This window comes from Falco biarmicus, chromosome 8, assembly GCF_023638135.1.
Source record: "Falco biarmicus isolate bFalBia1 chromosome 8, bFalBia1.pri, whole genome shotgun sequence".
NCBI lineage: Eukaryota > Metazoa > Chordata > Aves > Falconiformes > Falconidae > Falco > Falco biarmicus.
The window spans coordinates 58,300,047-58,321,593 of NC_079295.1; the positions used below are offsets into that span (position 1 = coordinate 58,300,047).

At 56.4% G+C, this 21,547-nt stretch overlaps 1 protein-coding gene across 1 annotated transcript; it reads left to right on the top strand.

Annotated features, from left to right (window-relative positions):
* Window positions 1-17,368: 17,368 nt before the first annotated feature.
* HAND1 (heart and neural crest derivatives expressed 1) lies at window positions 17,369-18,538 on the top strand. Its single transcript, XM_056350450.1, has 2 exons — window positions 17,369-17,875; window positions 18,424-18,538. The coding sequence occupies exons 1-2, from the start codon at window positions 17,369-17,371 to the stop codon at window positions 18,523-18,525; spliced, it is 609 nt and encodes a 202-aa protein (XP_056206425.1). The 3' UTR covers window positions 18,526-18,538.
* Window positions 18,539-21,547: the final 3,009 nt, after the last annotated feature.

A 21,547-nucleotide genomic window follows, 5' to 3' on the forward strand; every position in this document is an offset into this window, starting at 1 on the left:
GGCTCCTGTGCCCTTGGCAGGACGATGGGAGGCTGCGATTACTAAATCCCTTGCCCACTTAAGGCAGGCTCAGCGCTCCAGCCCACGGCGAAGCATATTTGAAATGCTTTGGGCCAGACTGGGACTCCTGTGCCGTTCAAGCTTTTCAACAGTGGCCCAGAAAAAAGCCCTCCCCAAAATAGCCCCTGGCCACCCTGCTGAACCCACGCCATCGCAGGGTCCTTGGGGTGGGCACTGCTGCGCCCACGGGAGCCCTGGGGTGGGGAGGACAGGGAGGACAGGGGGGATGGGGTCTGCTTTGTCTCATGGAGGCAGCCCCGAGCCGAAGAGCCAGGATGAGACAGCCAGGGCTGGCTGCTGCCAGGGCTTCGGCAGCCTCACACCATGGTCCAGGCACAGGGGGGCCGGGGGCCACCACGACCCTCGTGGGGTGCATTGCTCCCACCCGAGCAGTGCCCCTGGAAAAGGAGCCAGTTAACTTGGTGCCACTTAAAAGAAGGATTAGGCATACAAACCTGATAAGGGATTAGGAGGGTTATTTCTCCCTCCCTCCCCAATTACCAGGCACGATAGGGGCTGAGGCTGCTGGCAGCAGGGCTGAGCTGTGGGGTGGGCAGGGTGGGCAGCCCCCCACGCTTTATTTGGGGGGAAGGTGGCACAGCAAAGCCACAATAAATGCCTGACGTTCCACCACACAGGGAAATTACTAGGGCAGATTTTTGGCAGGGGTCAAAGCGTCACTTTAATAGCACTGGCTTTAACTAGAGAGTGTGTAGTGTGTGTGCATGTGCGCACGCACAAGATGCTTGTGAAGTTCCCTTATCCCTGAGAAATTGCTCCAGTTACCTGCTTGGCTTTCATGGACTTGCAAAATCATGGTCTGGAAAGGACTGAGCCCATCGCTTCCTCTGTCGTGATGACCAAAACTCCTCACAGTCACTGGCTGCTTGGCCAGAGTTAAGTCTCAAACGCGTCTTGCAGGGAAATAAGACAAATCAGCTCCTGCTCTGAACCCTTCTGCAGGAAGGCACAGCCCAGCCTCGGCCGGCACGTCCTGCCCTCCCCACAGCCAGCTGCTGGGCAGGTTTTACACCACAACTGCCAGAGTCCTGTGACTACATGAAAAATCAGCTTTTGTTAAAAAAAAAAACAAAAACCCAACCAAAAAAAACCCACAAAAAATTTTTGAAAAACTTTAATAAATTTGATCACTTAAAAAGGGGTGTGTGTACGTGTAAATAATTTTGAGTCAGTCTCAGGAGCTTTACTTGCCTGACTCATGATTAGGCTTTTTTTATATATCACATCAGAAAATACTGTAAAACATACTTTCAAAGCCTCAGAGGACCTCGGCCTCCTTGGAGTATTCAAAAGCATCAATTACACGAGCATTACGGGCAGGATAGTTTGTACGAACCCTGTTAAAAAGTCAACCTGAGACTTGTGCCTCTAAATCCCCTCGCTGCCCCCAGGGCTGGAACTGATTTCTGCCTGGACTCCGGCACTAGGAAATGTTTCACTTTAAAAAACGTTGAAAAACATTAAAACCAGGCCGTATGCACTTATTATTGAGAAAATCCCACACAGATGGACTGCATTGAACTGCGAGCAATTATTTTCTGCCGTTCTCGTGAGTTAATGAGATGATCAGAAGTCCCCGGCGGCCTTCCTTTGCCTGCAGACCTGTGCATCAACCTCTCCTCCTGCAGCCAGGGCTGCGCGGCGCTGGCACGAGCCCCATTGCCAGCCCAGGGCTCCCTGCCAGGGGACTAAGGCGGCAGCCCCTCTGTTTTTTATAGGGTTGGCAGCTGTCAAGCCCAGGACCCAGCTTTTTTTTGGTCCTGAACGTGTTTGGGTGTGCCTGCACATCAGGGACCCACACGCTGGCAGGAGCTGGTACCCTATGGTACCCACGGCTGAGTGAGGACTGCCAGGCTTTGGCATGGCATAGGCAGCCAAGACGAGAATAAAATAATTTTCTTTTTGCCCGTACTACATCAGGTTTGATATTACACTGCCAGTGGGGACCTGTTTGCCATGACTGCTGAGCGGACCCCCTTTTGCTAAGCGTGGGGTGCCGGTGCCGAGCCAGGCTGCTCCCGGCAGTGCTAGCTGGTAGGGCAGCGATGGGGAGCCCTGGCCTGGGCAGACCACGGGTGTTTATATCTCCCAGTGCCTCTGCACCACTGGGAGCCCTGCAAACAGCCGGGCGTGATGCACACTCACCCCTCTGGCATGAGCAGAGCAGAAGGTGGCTGAGGTCTGCACCCTTATCAGCACCAGAGCCCTAATTACTGTCCTAACGTCTAATACTCCAGGCTTGGCCGATACCTTACGGGCCTGATTCCCTTAGACAGGAGCTGTTATTGTCCAGATGAGGGGTTTGAAGTCTTGCAAACACAAACCTATCCTCAAAGGGAATTTCTTTCGCTGACACTTCCCCAGACAAAGAAACATTTCTGCCTGCGTTTTTGCAGATGGGTCTGGCCTTCCCCCCTCCCAGCCCCGGATCTTTGCAGGGCTGCCTGCCCCAGCTTTCAGCAAGGAAAGGATACAGGCAGGGGTCGGGATGATCAGCTTGGCGTGGGGCAGGAGGGCAGACCCTGCTGCCAGTGGGGCTGTAACCCCTTTTACCAGTGTGCTGGGCTCTGTTTTACTGGGACGCTGGGCTGGGCTCCATCCCACAGCTCTGGGGCTGCAAGCCCTGCCGCCACGGGGAGGGCACGATGCCACGGTGGGGGCTGCAGGCTCCCGGGGCAGGCAGCCTGGTGCCGGGCAGGGGGATGCTGCAGGCTTCTCTTCGCTGGGCACACAGCTTGCCCCACCACCCATCTGCCCTACTGGTGTCACACAGGCTGGGGTTGCCGCAGCTGGGCAGCTGCTTGCCAGCCCTCTCCCAGAATCTCAATTTATAAGCAGAAAACGGCTGGATCATCTCTTTGTGCCAGTCTCTCGCCTCCAGTGAGATGCAGGGCTGCCTACCCTGGCCAGGGTCGGCTAGGCAAGCAGCAGAGGGCAGCCCCTTGGCCTTTAATATGCGTTTATCTAATTGTGCCTCATTAGCCAGAGCCCACTACTCGCCAAACCTGGAGCAAAGCTCCTGCTGCCCACACTGGGATGAGAGCAGGCTCTCATATGCCAGTGGAATCAGCGATTTAAAGAAGTAATCTGATCAGATGTAGCTAGTTATTATAACGGACTCGGCGACTTTAACGAGCTCCTGCACAGACTGGATTACCACGGTCACTCATCCATAGTTCATTAGAGCTTCAGAAAAGGGATCCACAAGAACTCATGAAATACGATCTCCTAATCTCGCCTAAGCAGGAGAAGCCCAGCTATAAAGCAAATACCTTTTAAAAATACCCACGGAGTGAATAAATCTCCCTTGTGCTACAAGGCAACGAAAGCGGACCTGCGAGAGAACGGGATCTGCTCACGGGATGCATTTTCCATGCACAAGGTTAAAGAGAATTTGCACAAGGGTGGTGTGCTTGGGTGGAGGAACAGAGGTCCTTCTGGTTCTCTTCGATCAAAAATATCTTTCTAATGGTTTTCTTGGGGAAAATAAATGCATACATAGATAATGGCTGGGTGGAGGAATGAGATGGGCAAACTCGCTGTCCCCACGGGCAGCAGTGGGCAGAAAGGCCACAGGAGGAAGGTCTGCCTGTCCTGGAGGGATGCCCAGTTTCTGGTGTCCCTCTCAGTCCCAAATGCCCTCACCCAGCCCAGGGCTGGAAACATCATTTATGGCCGATGAAAGGCAGCCAGCCGGCAACTGCACCATCGAGCTGTCCCCAACCAATCCCTCTCCCAGGAAGGATGGGTTTGGCGTCACCCTGGGGAATCTGCTCACCAGGACAGCTTGCTGGGGCGAGGATGATCCTCCAAGCATAACACGTCACTTGGTGCCATCGGATCATGTATGCGTGTTCCCAAGGCTGAAGGCGTCACCCAGCTCTGCTGGCATGGCTGGATCCTCTCCGGTGGGGTGAGGTGGTGGCCCAGGGCCAGCTTGGGGCTGAGACGACAAGATGTCCCTGGGATCTGGAGAGAGTAGGATGGGGCAGCTGGGGCAGAGGTATCCCAACAGCTGGCAGTGATTTCCACAGCTGCTTCTGCTGAGATGAGCCACATCCAGCCCCACCCCATGGGCGATGGGAAGCGGTAACACCCCTATGAACAGAGGAGAAAGCAGAGCGCCAGAAAATGGGGGGCCAGATCCATGACCCCTGCACGATGGCTGTGGGCAGCTCTCCCAACTGGGACACTCATGCCTCTCCATGGGCAAAGGAGGTGGCATGGAAGTAGTGATGCCGGTAGGGAGGGATGCCCACGCAAGGCTTCCCAAGCAGCACATGCAAAGAAAAACTGCAAGAAGATTCCCTGTCCCCTATAAACGACTCTGGCCCTTATCAGGGAGAGCATTCAGCAAGCAATTAACTGAAGACTTCATTAATACTGCTGCAGCTGGGACTGCTCAGGGGCTTAACCTGAAGCATGTGCTCCTCTGGCTGAGGGTCTTAATGCACTTAGTGAACATCTGGATACGGCCCGCCCCTTCCAGACCTTTCTTCTCTCCGTGGGCAATTGGGTTATCTGGAGGGGAAGGAAGCCTGAAAGCTGACTCTGTCCTCCAGGACTGCTTTCATTCCTCGGCAGCCCTGGGGGACAACTTGGCAGTAAGGAGCGTCCAGTAAAGGAATGTCCCGTGATGGACGGCGCTTAACAGGACACCTCCGCATGCACCCCTTGGCAGTGCGGCCGCAGGCGCAAACCCTGGCCCGTCCCCAGCAGCCTCTTGGTGTGGAGAGGCGATGCCGAGGCTGAAGGATGTCTACGCTCACCCTCGCAGCGGGGCGGACGCTTTCCCTCCAGACACCTCCACGCAGGCACTGGTACCTCTGGACGCGCAGGCTCTGCAGACTCCAAACGCCGAGAAATGTTTGACAGAGCAGTGTACATATTCCAAACATTGTTTGATTCATGTTTTAAAATCTCACTTGCAAGCATACTTCCCCAGCTCAGCCATCAATCACCGCAAATATGTTCTTATAAACAAAGCAATACAGACTGACTGTCTCTTCCACCCCTACCATACGCAGGTCAGCGGGCAGCACCCTGAGGAGAGGTGCTTCCAGCGCATCTGAGCCCCCCTGGAGGACACCAGCACAGGTAGCTGGGAAGAAGTAATGGGAAACCTGTTACCAGTGGCACGGTACCACCCAAGGGCATGTATCCCAAAGGAAGGCAGCCGAGTCCTCCATCGCTGCACCGAGGATGGCTTGCTCCTGCTGCACAGCTGGTGCAGAAGGGTGTCTGTCCTAGTGGTGACCAGCCATCCCTTCGGCTCCTCATCTCCATCATTCTGTCCCCCCACAAACACACATCCCTGCCTTTACAGGGATGAGCTCTCGTCAGGCAGGGATGGGGGATGCCACGGTCAGGATGGAGTACTTCCCAGCACCCTGGGGTCCTGCATGCAGCTGCACACTTACATGGGTAACAAGAGCAGGCGCCTAATTACATTTTCTGTTTTAACCCTGAATGTCTGATTACCACATCTAGTACCTACAAAGAAAGCCTCCTTCTCAGCATTAGGGACCTGCTGCGTGTGGTGCACATGGGCACATCGCAGCTGGCAGCTCCCCATTGTCACCGCACTGTCACCACCAGTGCTCCCCTGCCTGTGCTGCCTGCAGGAACATGGGGCCGTGTTGGGACACGGTTGTATACTCTTCCTCCACCACCATGGACATGCCAGACCCTACAAGCCCCAGCCCTTACCACCACATGGCAGGGTCCCTGAAGCACACCCAGCTGTGGGGCCACCCCTGCCACTGGCCAGGCACCCCAAGAGTCCTTACAGAAGCAGTGAGACAGGACAGGGAGGGTGGTAAAAAATGTCTGCTCTAGACTCACGAGTTTTGGAGACTTTCTAAAGCAAACTTCCTTTCCTTAGGACACTCCAGCAAAGTACAGGATCCTGCTGGTAGGCGCACTCCTCATTCCTCTGTTTAGGAAAAATAAATAGGAAAGAATCCAGCAGCAGCGCTTTCCTCTGGCTGCGCGAGATGGATCGGCACTTGCCACTGCAGGAAAACTGTCCCACCGTGATCTAACCCAGCGCTTTGTCCTGAAATGCTCTGCTATGGCTAAATAAATGACTCCTCTGGAGCAGGGTGACACATTCCAGCCCCAGACAGTTGACACTAACAGATGGAATCAGCCTGCATGGTTTAATGGCAACATGGCACTGGCAGAGCCGGCAATGGGATATTTATGAAGGATCTGGGAGAGGAAGAGGAAAACCAACAGTGTTTGCTGGTGTGGGAAGGAGAAAAGTCCCAAGTGGGCAGCAGAGCAGCTGTGGCACAGAGGTATTTACTGTGGGTGATTCGGTGGCAGGAGCCTGGCTGAAGGGAGGGGACAGTGGTGTGGTGGGACAAAAAAGGGGTCCTGGCTCTTTGTCACCCATGAGAGAGCAATCGGGAGGCAGTGTGTGGCCATCTCCTGCATGGCTAATTATTAACCCCCTGGTCCCACCCCAGCTCCCACATTGAGAAAACCTGACCCTGCTGCCAAGCTCACACAAAGCTGCTTTTTCAGAGCAGCAATGTTGCATCCCATTTGGGTTTGAGCAGGCTCAAGCTCTCCCAGGTCAGTGCTGTGCATCCAGCCATAACCCATGAACCACATCTAGCAGGTGACTTGGGTTCGTACAGCCTGGGGCTGAGCACCAACCTACCTCCCGATGGGACCTGCTCACCACCCAGGCTCCCCATTTCAGCCAAAGCACTGAGGTAAGGGAGTCTTTGGACAAATACACTCCAGGTTTTCCTCCCCCCTCTCTTGTCCTGCATCCCTGTCAGCGTGGGGTGGAAGGGCTGTATCAGCCTGCATCTTGCCTGAGTCAGCCCAGCACCAGCCGCGATGGCCCGAGATATCAGCAAGTGGCTCGGCCACAGGGCTCCAGGGGGGACAATTAGAGAGGAGGCAGCTTCTGCCTGCACCCCGCTGCTTTCCCGCATCACAGGGCAGGGCTCGGGGGCCTCCAGAGCCTGCCAGGATGCTTGGGGGGCTGCACTGCTTTGGGGTATTTCCCCGCAGAGGGGCACGGAGGGCAGCCCCGCCGCGGCTCCTGCAGCCAGCCCTGTCTGACAAGGCACCGGTCTGAGGGCAGGAGAGGGGAAAAATTATCTCGCTGCTGTAGGGAGATTTACTGGGCTCGTTATCAGCACAGGAAGAGCTGGAGCTTAGGGGCAAATGGGAGATGCTTTGCCTATTGCGGTATTTTTTCCTACTGTGCTCTGACCCTGCCGGCTCATGTGGTGCAGGCAGGCGGCATGCTCAGCGCTGCTGCTCGCTTCCCAGCAAGCTCGCACGAGCCCCTTCGCTGCCAGCTCTCCTCGCCACGGCAGGGGCTGCTCAGAACCCAGAGCAACTGTATGTGTTAAAAAAAGTGATTTGTGTTTAAGCGCTGGTGTCTGTAAGCCCAGCAGACCCACTGGCATGGCCAAACGCTACAGCCTAGCTCACCCGGCCAGAGGCTCTCTCCGCATCCAGCATGTTTGGGTCTCAGCAGCTGCTTTTCACCAGGAATGTGGTTTGTAACCGCAACTGGGACCAAGAACCGGGTGGTTATGGGGCTTCTGTGAACCTTCCCAGTCCCGTTGCCCACCTGCAGCTCACACCAGCCTCACCAAACTACACCTGGGTCAGATCCTGGGACTTCTTTCCATGAACCTCAAGGCTGTGGCCCGTTCAGAAATGAGTGTTCTTCTGGTGACAAGGGATGCTTCCCAAGGGTTGTGCCTTGTGCTTATCGGAACCCCTTGCAAGTACATGGGGGAGCACCAGGGCGCTGGGGAGCTGGTGTGTTACAGGGGGTACATTCACCCACTGTGGATGCGTGTGAGAGAGGAGGACAAATGACTTCCTCATCCCATATACTAAATAATAACATCCATGGGAAGAAACAAAGGTCTGGGAGAGGGAAATGCACCCGCAAAAGCTTTTATCTGGCAGAATCAGAGAAAGATCAGCTGCAGTGCGGGAAGCAGGCGCAATGCACACAGGAGACCCAGCCCATCTAGGGTTTCGGCTCTGGTTAATGACACTGCAAATTAAGCCTGTCATCTTTAGACATGATGTTTCTTGCCGTTTTGGCTCAAGAAAACACCAGCCACCCTCTGAAACTGCAGTTCCATGGCAGTGTGCCCTCTTCTCTCCCCATCCTCTTCTCAGGAAAGCGGGGTGCAGCAGCTCTTGGGGCGGTGAGGGTGCAGCATCGGGTGCTCGCTGCCGCCCGGCTGCAGGCACCCTCCGCCCTGCGACTTCAGCATCACACTGAGCGGATGAGGCTGAGACAGCTTCCTCCTGGAAAGCCACGGCGAGGAGAAGCGCCCGTCCAGAAGGATCCCAGCTCCCCTTATAAACTGGCAGGTTGGCAGAAATCCATGAGTAATAATTTTTCCCTAATTGCACGCGTGTTGGGCTGAGCGCCCCAGCAGGGTCTTGCTGGGCTGGGCTTTCTGCATAAGGGCAGCAGCTGCATGTCAAAAATTCATTGCCAAAGACCCTGGGATAGAAATATTCGTGCCTAAATCACAGTCTGATGCCACTAGCAGAAAAAACAGCACCATATATATATATATATATATATATAATTTGTTTATTTATATATACAAAAATATACATATATATATAAATATATCGGGATTGCTGGTGTGTATATTGCTGGCTTAGGAATTACTGGCATTTTTTTTCTGTGCTTTAGGTGTAACATGGTGTCAGTGAAAATAAAGGACTTTATGAAGGGCCTTGACACCTTGCTGGGGAAGTGTTTTTGTTTGTCCTGGGGTGAGTGTCCTCAGCTCCTGCAGGGGATGGGCCCTTTAGGGGCCACAGAAGTGCTGGAGTAAGCTCGGAGCAGGGCTGAACACTGGTCCAAATTCTCTCCCTGCCGAAACACACCCGCTGCAAGCCTTCATCCAGGTGGAAAATGCACCGTGCTGAAGTCAGAGATACTCCACCAGCCAGGACAACCAGCAGTGAAACACCAGTGGTGGTCCTCGCCTCACCAGTGCCTGCCGGCTTTGGCTGAGTCCTGCAGAACATCCCCGGAGCTGCTCCACCGCCAGGGCCAGCAGGCGGGTTTCACCACGCTTCCCCAGGAGCTTTTGGATTTATGGTGTAAAACAAACCTCTTTTGTCCAAACGAGATGCTTCCTGCAGAAATGGCTATTTTGGGTTGGGTTATTTTAATGGCTTCTCAAAAGGCAGAACTGGTTTGCACGAAGCTGCTCCAAATGTTTCCAAGCAAAGTTTAAGAGAAAACCTGGAGTTTCGCTTAAGTGTATTTTAATGGGGAAGGCTTGTTTTTCCTTCATGTTCACTGCTCTTCTCAGGAAACAAGGAGCCAAGAGCAGAAATGTCTTCAGCTCAAAGCAAACTATTTTGTTTCAGTTTTGAGAATTGGGGACGGATCAACATTTTTATGTGAGAAGTTTTTTTCCTTCCAATAAGCTCTATTTCAAACAGGTTTTTTTCTCCAGAGCATGTTAGGAGGAGTCACATATTGATATACAATAAATAAAGTTATTACTTTCTGCAGATCTGGATTCACTTTTCAGAGCACATCCCCATTGCCCTGACAGCAAGGCGGGGTGATGTCCATAGCAGCATCACAGACCACACTGACAGTAGGACACCCAGTCATCTGGGCCTCTTTCCCCAACAACATCCCCACCACCCACCTCTTCCCATGGGTGCCCTGGAGGCACCAGCGCAGCTGGGCTGGGTGCTGGGTCCCAGCTTGGGGTGGGGATGAAGAGCCCTGGGGGAGGCTACCCGAAAACCAGGGGCTGCCTGGATAACGGGGAGTGAGACCAGGGCAACTTTCATTAAAAAAATAATTTCATCAAAAAGATGGTTTCTTGCCCCAAAACACCCAGACTCAGGGTGCTACGCTGCCAGATAAAAGGACAGAGGGTGGCAGGTTCCAGGGGTGTCCCCAGCCCAGTGTGGGGCTGGTGGCTCTGCAATGCCTTTGCAATTGTGTATTTTGGGAGTACATTCCAGAGCCAAGGGACAGGCCAGCGCCAGCACGGCGGCGGCTCTGGGCAGCCCAGCCACCCCTCCCAGCCCACGCTGTCGCCCGTACAAGATCTTGCACTGGCTGTGCTTATAAAAGCCAGTGTGGCGAGGCAGAGGGCTGGATACAGCCCACAGCCAGCAGCAACTTTGCGTGTGAAAATATTGGTTTTAACTGCAGAAACAGCTGCCCTGTGAATCTTCAGATTCACCCTTCTTCTCACTGTTTTTTGTTGGGGGGGGGGGGGGGCACAGATGGGGGGACAGGACAACATAAACCAAACCCAATGAAATCAAACAAATAATTGAACCCCTACTCTCTGCCATCTCTTTCCCCCCAAACCTGCATCCTAAAAAGGAAAGTATTTGCAGCCCAGTCTGATGCCGGCTGTACTGCTGCTTCTGCCACCTCCCATTTATAAAACAGGAAAAAAGGGTGGAAAAAAGTACTAAAATTATTTAAAACCCCCAGCCCCCAAATAATTTTCAGTTGCAAAAAAAGTCTTAACAGATGCTTGTTAATTTTTAAAACTTCTCAATCTGCAGAAAACGAAGTTAACCTTGAAAAAACCATCTTGCAACTCTTGCCTTAACCCGACAGCCAGCCCGGTGGCTGCATGGACCTCTCAGGATGCGGTGGGGGGGAACCACGGGCAAACCAGTCCCTCTGCTCTCCTGGGAGTGGAGTAGTAACTCCTGCACCCAGGGGGAGAGAAGCCTTTTTGGGAAAGCTGAGGATAATTAGGATAACAAGGCACCACTAATTATCCTCATCCTCCTACCCTGGGAAGGCAGAGACAGACCTGGCATGAGGCACTGCGTGATGAGAAGTGGAATTGCCCTAAAAAACTTAGAGACAAAATGAATTAACCCCAGGTGGATCTGCACGGAGAGGAGGTGGGAAGTATGGATACTGGGACATGGTCCCACCACAGGGAAACATGGGCAGGATGCTGGTCCCCAGAGCCAGCACACTGCACTGAGCCTGGGGTACAGCAGAGCCCTGTTAGAGCATCCCAACCTATTTCGGTGGCCTGGGCCACTGTCACCAGCCTTCTGCCGCCGCAAAGCCAGCTACCTGCAATGTCACGCAAACATGGTGTGGGATAGGAGGAGCCCAACCAGCATGGGGCAGTCCCTGCACCAGGCACAGTGCCAGCGGGACAGGAGGGGAGCCTCTCTTTCGAGGAAGGTGGGATGGCAGCGTGACCAGGGAAGTTCTTCAAGCGCATGGGGCATCGTGGTACCCCGGGGTGGGAAGCTCCCCAAGCTCCAACTGTGCCTCCTCCTGCCAAACATGGCAAAGCAGAAGCCAACAGAGTAAAAGGTGTGAAGGTAAGTCCCTGTGGTAGCACCACCATGGTGAGATGGAGAGAAGAGGGGGAGCCAGAAAGACACAACTCATGCCATGACCCACCGCCCCTTTCCCCACCAGCATGTACGAGACAACCTGAACACGCACCCACATCCAGACAGGGGGAATGCTGGAAGCAGCGAGCCCAGCTCTACCCCATCCAGATCCAGCAGCGTCTCCAGCCATGCCCCAAACCAGATGCTTTAGACGAAGACGCCAGGAGCTGCCTTAATAAGCGCTTATGCAATCCTTCTCGCGCGAAGGAAATGTCTTTCCCAATCCCCAGCCATTAGCAGTTGGCTGATGCCCTGGAGCAGGACATTTTAGAGCCCTTGTAAATTTGCTTCAGGAGTGGAAAGCGGACGGAGGAGGGGAAGGCACTGTTTTTTGTCAGGGACCTGCATCAGCTGGGAGCTCTTCTCCACTTCTCCCCACAAGCGGAGAGGTGCTACCACAGGCCAGCACCCAAACTCTGCCCCAGACCAGGGGATCAGGGACAGGGGGGTGATGGTGGCACTTCCTGCCCCAGGGTCAGCACCTTGTCCCAGGGCTTTGGAGATCAGTGTTGGTCTTGGCAGGGAATCTGATGGGGAAAGAAGAGGCTTTAGGGCAGAAGCATCACTCCTGCTTCAGTGCAAAAGCTTCTTCTGGATAAAGAGACGTCAACCAGGGAGCAACTGGACCAGTTTTTGTACACATGGGTCACCTGGGCTGCTAGTCGGAGCTCACAGACTCATTTTTCCATCACCTCTATTTGCATGTCAATGATGGGTAACGTTATATAAACAGAAATTCCCTTTATGGCAGGCAAAGCTTCCTTCCACTGATGTCCGTGCCTATTGGAAGGGGGAACAGCGCTGTTTTAAGTATGGTTCAGGGCACCCATGCCAGCTTGGAGTAATGATTTTGGGTCCGGTTCCAGTGGTGAGCTGCGAGGCTGCTGTTACCTTCCCTTTGCCTATTGTTTGCATGCAATCCTAATTGCAAATTGACATGAGCCGTCTTTGGGGAGCGGCTGCTCTGCTCTGCTCCGTCAGCACAATGAGCCGTTGTTGATATGGCCGCAGCAATTTTCCAGGTTAATTTATGGCCGCCACACCCCATTAGCGGCAATAAATGTGGAGCCCGGTTTTGCCGAAATTGTGAGTTACGATTTTTCAAATAAATACATTTTCCTATAAACCAGCACTCTGTTTAGTTTGAATGTTCCTCACAGACACATCCATCTACATAAAATACACAGGAGAGGAAGCTGAGCTGTGACTTTGCTCTGATGACATAAAAACTTTTGTAAACACAATGTCATTTACAGCACTAGCAAAGAGAGAGCACAAAAAATAAACAGCGAGTGCCTGGCGCATCCCTTCAGGAGCACATGGAAAATTTAATACTTTTTTCCGTAAAGCTTTGTTTTCCTTTTGATTTATCCAGACAGGACAGTGGCTGCTTGGCCATAAATAGATTGTATTTCTTGAGAGGCAATGGTTGCCGTCATCCTTTCTGTCACTGGAGGGGTGGCGCGGGAGGTGTATGTGCAGAGGAGATGCTGTGGATTGTGGCTGAGAACAGGAGCATCCGGGCTCAGCACGGCACAGCCACAGCACTGGGTACCCAGCTCACCCCCAATTCCTTCTGTTCCTTCAGCGGGGCTTTGACAGCCTGAACCCCACCTGGGGCTGTTTGGGTGATGCTGTAGGATTAAGCAGCCCAGTGATGCAGTCTGGGGCACTCGGGCAGCGTGCGGGCACAGGAGTGCACAAGCACCAGCACGCATGAGCCCCCCTGCATCCCAGCGCTCCCCCTGCCCCTACAAGATCCGTGCTGGTGCAGCAAGACACGCGTGGCAAACCCTCTTGAGGGGGAGGGCCATCCTGAGTGGGTTTTCACAACTGTGGCACTCGTAGCCCAGCCTTGGCTGTGACCCCAGGGCCAGGTTCATTGCCAAACTGACTTGATTTTATTCACTTCTGCAAGTTCCCTCCCACCTCCCATCACCAGGAGGAAAATAATCCCCCCAGAGCAGCAACACGCACGCAGCCAGCCCCACGCACCTCTCCTCGAAGCAGACTCTGCTCGTGCCTCAGTTTCCCAAGGTTTTTCTAACCGTTCCCCCCAGGCCTCCAGGAGCAGAACTGTTAGGAAGGTGCTGAGTGATTATTATTGCATTATTTCTGGCGAGTGCTATAAATACCCAGGGGCACCTTTAGACACAACCCAGCTGCCCCGGGGAGCCGGCCGAGCCCTGCTCTGTGCCTGCAGCAGCTGTATCGGAGGCAGCGGCTGGGTGCGGAGGTACCTCGGGGCATAACCTGATGGGAGGACATGGCAGGGACGTGGGGTGGCAGGGCTGGGACCTTCCCAGCTGCACCCTGAGGCTGCAGTGGAGCTTGGAGGGGGGGGAGGGGGGGGGCGAGCGGGGATGCGGATGCAGGAGGGTGCTGGGATGTTGCATGGAGCCGCTAGCAGGGAAGACAAGGGGAATATTTTACGGGGCTGCAATGTAAACAGAGCTGGAGCAGAGCCCCTTTTTATGGAGTCCCTGTCCTGCCAGGGCATCTGCCAAGGTCCTGATTTACGCTCCTATTTAGATAAGGGAGCTGGAGCAGGGGGAGCAGGGCTGGCGTCAAAGTCACAGGACACCCCAGGCTGCAGCCCTCCGGGTGCTGATAAGAAAGCGGCGGAGGGGCCGGGGCCAAAACCGCAGCCACCATCCCAGGGCAGGGAATGGGTGCGCTGGAGCTGCGTGGTTCCTGCTGCGGTCGGGGTGCTGGGGGCTGCAGAGACCCGGGAGAACCCCAGGCCCCGACATGCGGCACCGGCCACCCTCGCCATCGCCCAGCCGTGAGGGCAGAAAATCTTTCTTTGGGAAGGTTTTGAAGGAAAACAGGTGGGGAGAAACGTGGTTCCTCCTGCCATGCCAGCCATAAATCGCCTAATCCGAACCGCTCAGCGTTTCCCTTCTGCACGAGTGGGGAGACGTGAAATTAAAGAAACTCACCAAAAGTTTGAGAAGTGCTAAATTTGGACGCCATGACAAAGGCAGTCTGGTTTGATTTAGAAGGTGTCAGCGTGAAAAGGGCTCCGGTTTTATTATTTTATTAAAACACGAAAGATTAGAACAATTTTCCAAAGGAAAATCAACCCGCCGGTCGCACTATTTGCTCAGCTGAGCACTTCCAAACTGTGCAGGGTCCGGGGACCTGGGGGGGGGGGCGGGGGGGGGGATAAAGCAAGACAATGCCCAAGCTTGGGCTGGGCTTACCTGGCTTTGCTGGCCAGAGGCTGGAGGTGGCTCTGGTGCACGGCTCAAGGCGACGGCTCCGAGCTGGACGCGGCTGTGAGTGGCCTGTGCAATGCAGGGCTATGGGAATGGAAGGGTTGCGGGTTTTTTTTTGGGGGGGTAGGGGTGTTCCGGGGATGGGGTTGGGTGGCACAGACCCTGGTATGGCAGTTTGCTGGATCAGGGCTTTTGCAGGGTTGGAGAGAGGCTCAATAAGGAGCCTGGGTGGTTTGTGAGAGGAAGCAGAGCTCTGCAGGTGATACTCTGCCAGCATGGGGGGGCCGGGGCAAGGCATGAAGTGGGAACCCCTGAACCTCTCCTAGGTGGGCACTGGCCCCCACCAGCTCTGAGCTGGGCTCAGGAATCCCACCCAGCCATGGGTGTTTTGGAGGAAATGGGGGACACGATGCCCTACCCAAGGCCTGATTCTAAAGGGAGAGTAATCACTAGCAAATGTTTGCAGGGCGCTTGTTTAAAGGGGGTGGGGAAGCGGGGGGCTTTGCAGCAGCTAAGAACAAAGCCGGGGGGAGCAAGGCTGGGCAGATCCGGTACGGCTGTCCCCCCCCCCAGCTGCCGGGGCCCGGCAGAACTGGAGACCCGCTTGCACCCTGCCCCGGCCCCCCCCGGCCTCCTGCCTTTGCAACTCGCCTTGTAACAACTAACGATGGAAAATCCGAGGCATTTAAGTGGCTCCCGAATCCGCCCGGGAACCGTGATTGAGAGAAGTCAAATAAAATTTGTCATCTTTAAAATGCAGGAGGACGTTAATGGTGTGTTAGCCCGGATGATTAATACAAGCGCCTGCAAACAACCCTCCAACGTTTCCACCCTCCGCTGCAAGATGAATCGCTGGAAAGCGCCGTTAATCGCTAACATACCTCGGGCCCACAGCCCCTTCCTGCCCCGGCGCGCTGTGATCGCCACCGCCGTGCCCAGGCCGTCCTCACTGGGAGGCACTGGGGCAAGAGCAGGGGTTGGCCCCAATGTTACCCAGCCAGGCTGGGGGCAAAGCACAGGGTCTGGGAGCTGTCGCCCTGGGGATCTGTCTCCCGAAGGCGCAGAGGTGAGCAGGACATGCTGTCTGCTGCAGGGCCCCACGCTGGGCTCAGGTTTGGGGGCTGCGGTGAAGTAGAAGATGCCAGCCCCACTGGACCCTCCCAGCCTTTCCATGGCCAGGCTAAGACAGGGGAACACAGGGCAGGTCCCCGCTGCCGTATCATAAATATCTTTGTGTGTGTGGATAGCACAAAATTTATAAATTTATGTATGTGCGTGCAGCATCGGTACATGGATATGCAGCTTGCATGTGTGTTTTTATATGCCACACATGCAATGTGCATGTGTGTATACACAGTACGCGTGTGCAGCAAGTGTGTGTATGTATTAGATATATGTTACATATATGTAATCCAGTGGCACTGTGTGTAGCATATATGTGCTGCTGGTGCGTGTATGTAATATATATGAGTGCAGTTAAGTGCACTTGTGTAATGTGTTTGTGCGTGGGGTGTGTACAGCACAGATAGGTGTGCAGTGCATGCAGCACCTCTGCGTTTGTGGCACGTGAAGGCAACACATCCAGCGTACCTGTGAGAGCAGCATACGTGCATGGTGTGACCGCATACGTGCACAGCATGCGTGTGCATGCAGCAGATATTTGCGCAACGCGGGTGCGTGCTGTACACGTGTGCAGCGCCTGCAGGCTTGCAGCGCACATCTGTGCACAGCGTGAGCTTGTGCAACGCATGTGTACGCACCAAACACGCGTGGGCAATGCACCCTGTGCGTGCAGGAACCACCCCGCCATGCCCACCGCAGCCTCCCACAGCGCCCAGCTCCCTCGAGGGAGGCTGCTCATGCCCCGGCCCCAGGAGCTGCCCGGGCACCCACCACCTCCCCGTGCTCTGCTCCCACGGGCCCGAGAATTCCCCGCGTGAGGACGGGACCCGCTGGCCCCGGGGACGGGCGCTGCCCCCCCCGCCAGCGCCGCCGGCTCCGGAAAGCTGAAAGCCCCGGGGCAACTGCGGCCCCGGAGCGCCCGCGGCGCCCGGCCCGGCCCAGCCGTCGGGGCTCCGGGCACCCGCGGCTCCCCGCACCCGCTGCCGCCTCTCGTCCCCCCCGACGGCTCTCCGGGGTGAGGGGCCGGGCACCCCCCGCCGCGGGAGCGAGGAAGCGGAGGGGATAGAAACGCGACGGGGCGGGGGCTGGTGTCCCCCCTCGGGTTTCTCCTCACCCCCTTCTCCCTGCAACCGAGGCGCCAAGAGGGAGGCGAGAGCAAACAGCGGAGGTGTGAGCCCAAATAAACCGAGTCAACAGCGCGGCGCACGCCCCCCTCCGCCGCCCCGCTCCCCCCGGGGCCCCCGAGCATCCTCCCCTGCCCATTGGCTCCGCGGCGGGGGGGCCCCCGGCCCTATATAAAGGCAGGCTTGGGAGGCTCCAGAAGGGGTTAAAAAAAAAAAAAGAAACCCACAACAACAACCCCCAAACCCCAAAGGCACCGACCCACCCCCCAAAGGCAGCCACCACCATCGCAGCCCCACGCCGGAGCCGCGCTCCCCGGCGCCGCTGCCTGCCGCGCCCGCCCGGCGGCCATGGTGCGCTGCTGAGCGCGGCCCCCGGGGCCAGCGGGGCGGACCATGAACCTGGTGGGGGGCTACCAGCACCACCACCACCACCACCACCACCACCACATGCTGCACGACCCCTTCCTCCTCGGGCCGGCGGCGCGGTGCCACCAGGAGCGCGCCTACTTCCCCGGCTGGGTGCTCAACCCGGCCGAGGTGACCCCCGAGCTCGCCGGGCAAAGCCCTAGCTACGGCCCCCCCGAGTACGGCCCGGCCGGCCGGGGGCGGCTGGAGGCTCTCAGTGGCCGCCTGGGTCGGCGGAAAGGGGTCGGGGGTCCCAAGAAAGAGCGACGGAGGACGGAGAGCATCAACAGCGCCTTCGCCGAGCTCCGCGAGTGCATCCCCAACGTGCCCGCCGACACCAAGCTCTCCAAGATCAAGACCCTGCGCCTGGCCACCAGCTACATCGCCTACCTGATGGAGGTGCTGGCCAAGGACAGCCAGCCCGGGGACACCGAGGGCTTCAAAGCCGAGCTCAAGAAGGCCGACGGCAGGGAGAACAAGAGGAAAAGAGAGACGGTAAGAGGGGGCCGGGACCCCGCTGCCCTCGCTGTCCCCGGGCCGGCAGCGGGCGGGGAAGACCCGGGGATGGGGGGAAAAAAAACCCTTCTCGGCCCCGCTGGACCACTTTTTTTTTTTTTTGGCCAGCTTAAAAAAAATTAAAAAATTAAAAAAACAAAACAAAGCAAAACAGACCCGTGGGGGACACCTCGGCGGAGGAAAGCTCGCCCCGACTTGCCCGCAGCGCTCCCCGCCGGGCCGGGCAGCTCCGGGCGCCTTTCCCGAGGGATAAAGCCCCGGGCCCGGCCGTGTTCCCCCCCGGCCGCTTTTCCCGGGACGAGCGGGCGCGTTTCGGAGCAAGGGCGGCCGGTCCCCCCCTCCGATGCAGCGGGGCCGGGGGAGGCCCCGAACCCCCCGTTATCCTCGGGCTGACAAAGCCGCCCGGAGCCGCGGGGCCGGGCTGCAGCCCCGAGGTGGGCACAAGGTGCGGGCGGCCCGGGACCCCCCGCCCCGCTCCGCGCCTGACCGCTGCTTTCTCTCCCCCCTCCCCGTCTCCTCTCCCGCAGCAGCCCGAGGTCTACTCGCAGCCTTTGGGCCACGGCGAGAAGAAGCTGAAGGGCCGGACGGGTTGGCCCCAGCAGGTCTGGGCTCTGGAACTGAACCCCTGAGGGCTGCCCCCGCCGCCCCGACGGCGCTCCCCCCCCCCGCTCGCCCCCTCCATGTGCAATGCCGTAGAGAGCCCGGCCCGGCCCCCGGAGCCCGTCCAGGCGCAGGATGCGGGTACCCGGCCCGGCTCCCCCCGCCGGAGACAAGCGAAGGGCGCCTGGCGGGGCCGGATCCTGCCCGTCCCGTCGGCAGCGGGCACCGGCCGGGCCATCCCCCCCCCTCGCCCCTTCCCCCCGTTCGCAGTAATCGTTGCTCCTTCCCCGTGTCACAGCGATCGGCGGCTCCTGCCCTCCCGGGCCGGGCTGAATCGGTTGGATTCGTTTGCTGTTGTAAATACGGCCCCCCCCCCCCCCCCCCCCCCCCCCATCCGCTGCCTGACCGACGTGTGGCTGCGGTGAAACTACCTAGAGGTGCATTTGGGAACACTCCTGTGCCGGGTTTTCTACCTCAGATCTGCATGACCACTTCCCGAGGGACTGGGCGCGCCACACCACGTATTTAAAAACTGAATAATTAAAAAAAAACTAAATAAAATAAAATTTAAACTTTACGCAAACAGCTTTGGGTCCAACCCCTCCGCCTTCCCCTGAGATCGCGCTGCTGCGGGCCGGGGTGAGGGATGCTGTGGGATTGAGGACTCCCCTGAAGTCAGTACCCTGCTGTGGGGATCCATATGAGGGAATTCCCTCCTGTGGGGCTCGGGCAGCTCCGTGGAATCCTTTCTGGCTTCTTTACACCACACTTGGTTGCCCCAGGAGCTGGCAGGGCTCTGTGAACACGTACCCCCCCGTCTGCCCAGGGCACAAACTCTGCCCCTGCCCTACAACCCCTTCCCTCCTGACCCGGGAGACTTGCTAGAGGAACCGACTTGTATTTGGCTTGGGGAAGGATGGCAGGATCAGGCCTTTACAGCGTCTGGATGGCATGAGCACCGACCGTAGAGCTGCGGAGCCCCCCGGTTTTATTGCTGCCATGCAGAGCCAGGGCTCAGCCCCCTCCCCTGCCCAGGCAGCTGCCCTGGATAGTGCTGGCACCCCGGCAGCGTTTTCGCACAGAACCCCCTCATAGGTGCTAGCCTTGGCCACATTTTGAAGGAGCAATGTCCCCTCCTCGCCATCCGAACACGATAGATCCCGCCAGCCTCAGACACACCAACACTCACACAGCCCGGAGTCGTCTCTGTCACCTCTCAGGCATAAATCCTTAATAATCCTTAATAATTAAAGCCGAATCCTCGTTCCTTTGTTCTGTGCGCGCACAGCTCTGTTACTGAAGGGTGGCTTCCACGGTATGCATGCACGGGCTCAGGGCCCGATCCTGCCTTCCCAGCCTGGCCACGTCGCTGTTCCCAGAAGCGGCCGGATAAACCCCGACGCTCGGCTGGCTGCTCGGGGCAAAGAAAGCCAGCGTGGGCAAGAGCTGTACGTTATCGTAGGGTTAATCTGAGGGCTCGGCAGGGAGCATTAGATTTTCTATTTGAAACCAAGCTCGTGCTTGCGACTGAAGGTATAGAAATAATGACGCAACACCCGTAAATCGCTGACACATCGATCAATCTGTGCGTGTGCAGCCGCACACACCACAAAGACACCAGCTCACCCGTGGGGAAGCAGCTCGGGTTTTATGACCGCTCCGTGTGTGTACAGATACAGATGGACAGACACACAGACCTTGGAGGGTATGGCCAGCGTAATTAAAGCTTGCAGAATGATCAGGCTGCATGAATCAGCCTTGCTTCGCTTTGGAACTGCTGCACGGCTGCCTTCCCAGCCTCTGATTTAATTTTTGGTTTTTCTGAATGAGGCCAAGATGAAAATTGATTGCCTGAGCAGAGCGATGCCCACAGTGATATTTTTTGTTTTGTTTTGTTTGGGCTATAAACAGTTTAGCATGGCATCAAGTCCCAGAGTGAAGTTGGAATAGGGCTTTTCTAAAACGAAAAATATTCAAGGAAAAAAAAAATTTAAAAAGGATAATATACAGAAAATCAGCCCCAAATATCCTATTTTATGCTATTTCACAGTCCCTTAAAGGCCTGTTTTGACAGGAGAGCTCCTAAGCCATCACTAACGCTGCAATCCCGTGCCCCATAAAAGTGTCCAGCCCCAATCCCATTTACATGTCCCAGCCTGTATCCCCGTATCCGTATGGCACCCGTCAGGGCTGCCCCTCGGCATCAGATGAGAGAAAGGGTTACATGGGGACCAGGACTCCGCTGTGTAAGGCAGGGGGGACACTGTACAAGAGTTCTTGTCCTCGGTCCCGGCACACTGGGCTCTATCTGGAACGTCGTTTGCAGCCTGGGAAGCCTCCCCTACTGCACCAAAAACCTCTGGTGTTTTCTTTCTTGTGGGTTTCCGGCTTTGCTTCTGGGAAGGGGGCACCCTGCACTACCCAGGCGATGCTCTGCCAGCATCCACAGGGCTGTTGCTTTTCTCACCACGCGGTTCTGGTGGTACCTGCTGGCTGCAAACTTCTGGGAAAGGTGTCCTCACCGCCAGCCTCCCTTGCTCCTTCGGGCTTTTGCAAGTGAAAACGCTCTCTGTTTCTGTGTTTGCAGAGCGTTTCCCTGCCCAGCAAGGGGATTTTCCTGTGAGATATTGGCTCAGCATTTTGGGGAGGGTGGGTGAAAAAAAAAAAGACCAAACATTTTGTGTACACCAGGGCTTCACTGCTCCCCAAAACGCATGCAAAAAGGGGTGGATTTGCGAGCAGCAAGCTCCGTCCCCACCTCGGCACCGCACAGGCAGCTCTGCCGCTCCAGGGACGGGAAGGGGTGTCGATGCAGAGCTCAGCACTGGCTCCAGCCTAGGATGGGGTCACCCCCTTCACCCCCAAAGCAGGATGAGCTGGGGGTGGGGGGTGGGGGGGTGGGAGCCCTGCACAGGGAAAGCCTCTTTTCCTCAGGCAGCAAACCTGAGCAGCTGGGAGAGGCATCCCAGCAGCCTGCGGCAGGGCTCCCGGTGCTGCCTGCACCAAACCTGGGTGGAAGAAGAACCATTTGGCCACTAGCTTTGAATTTTT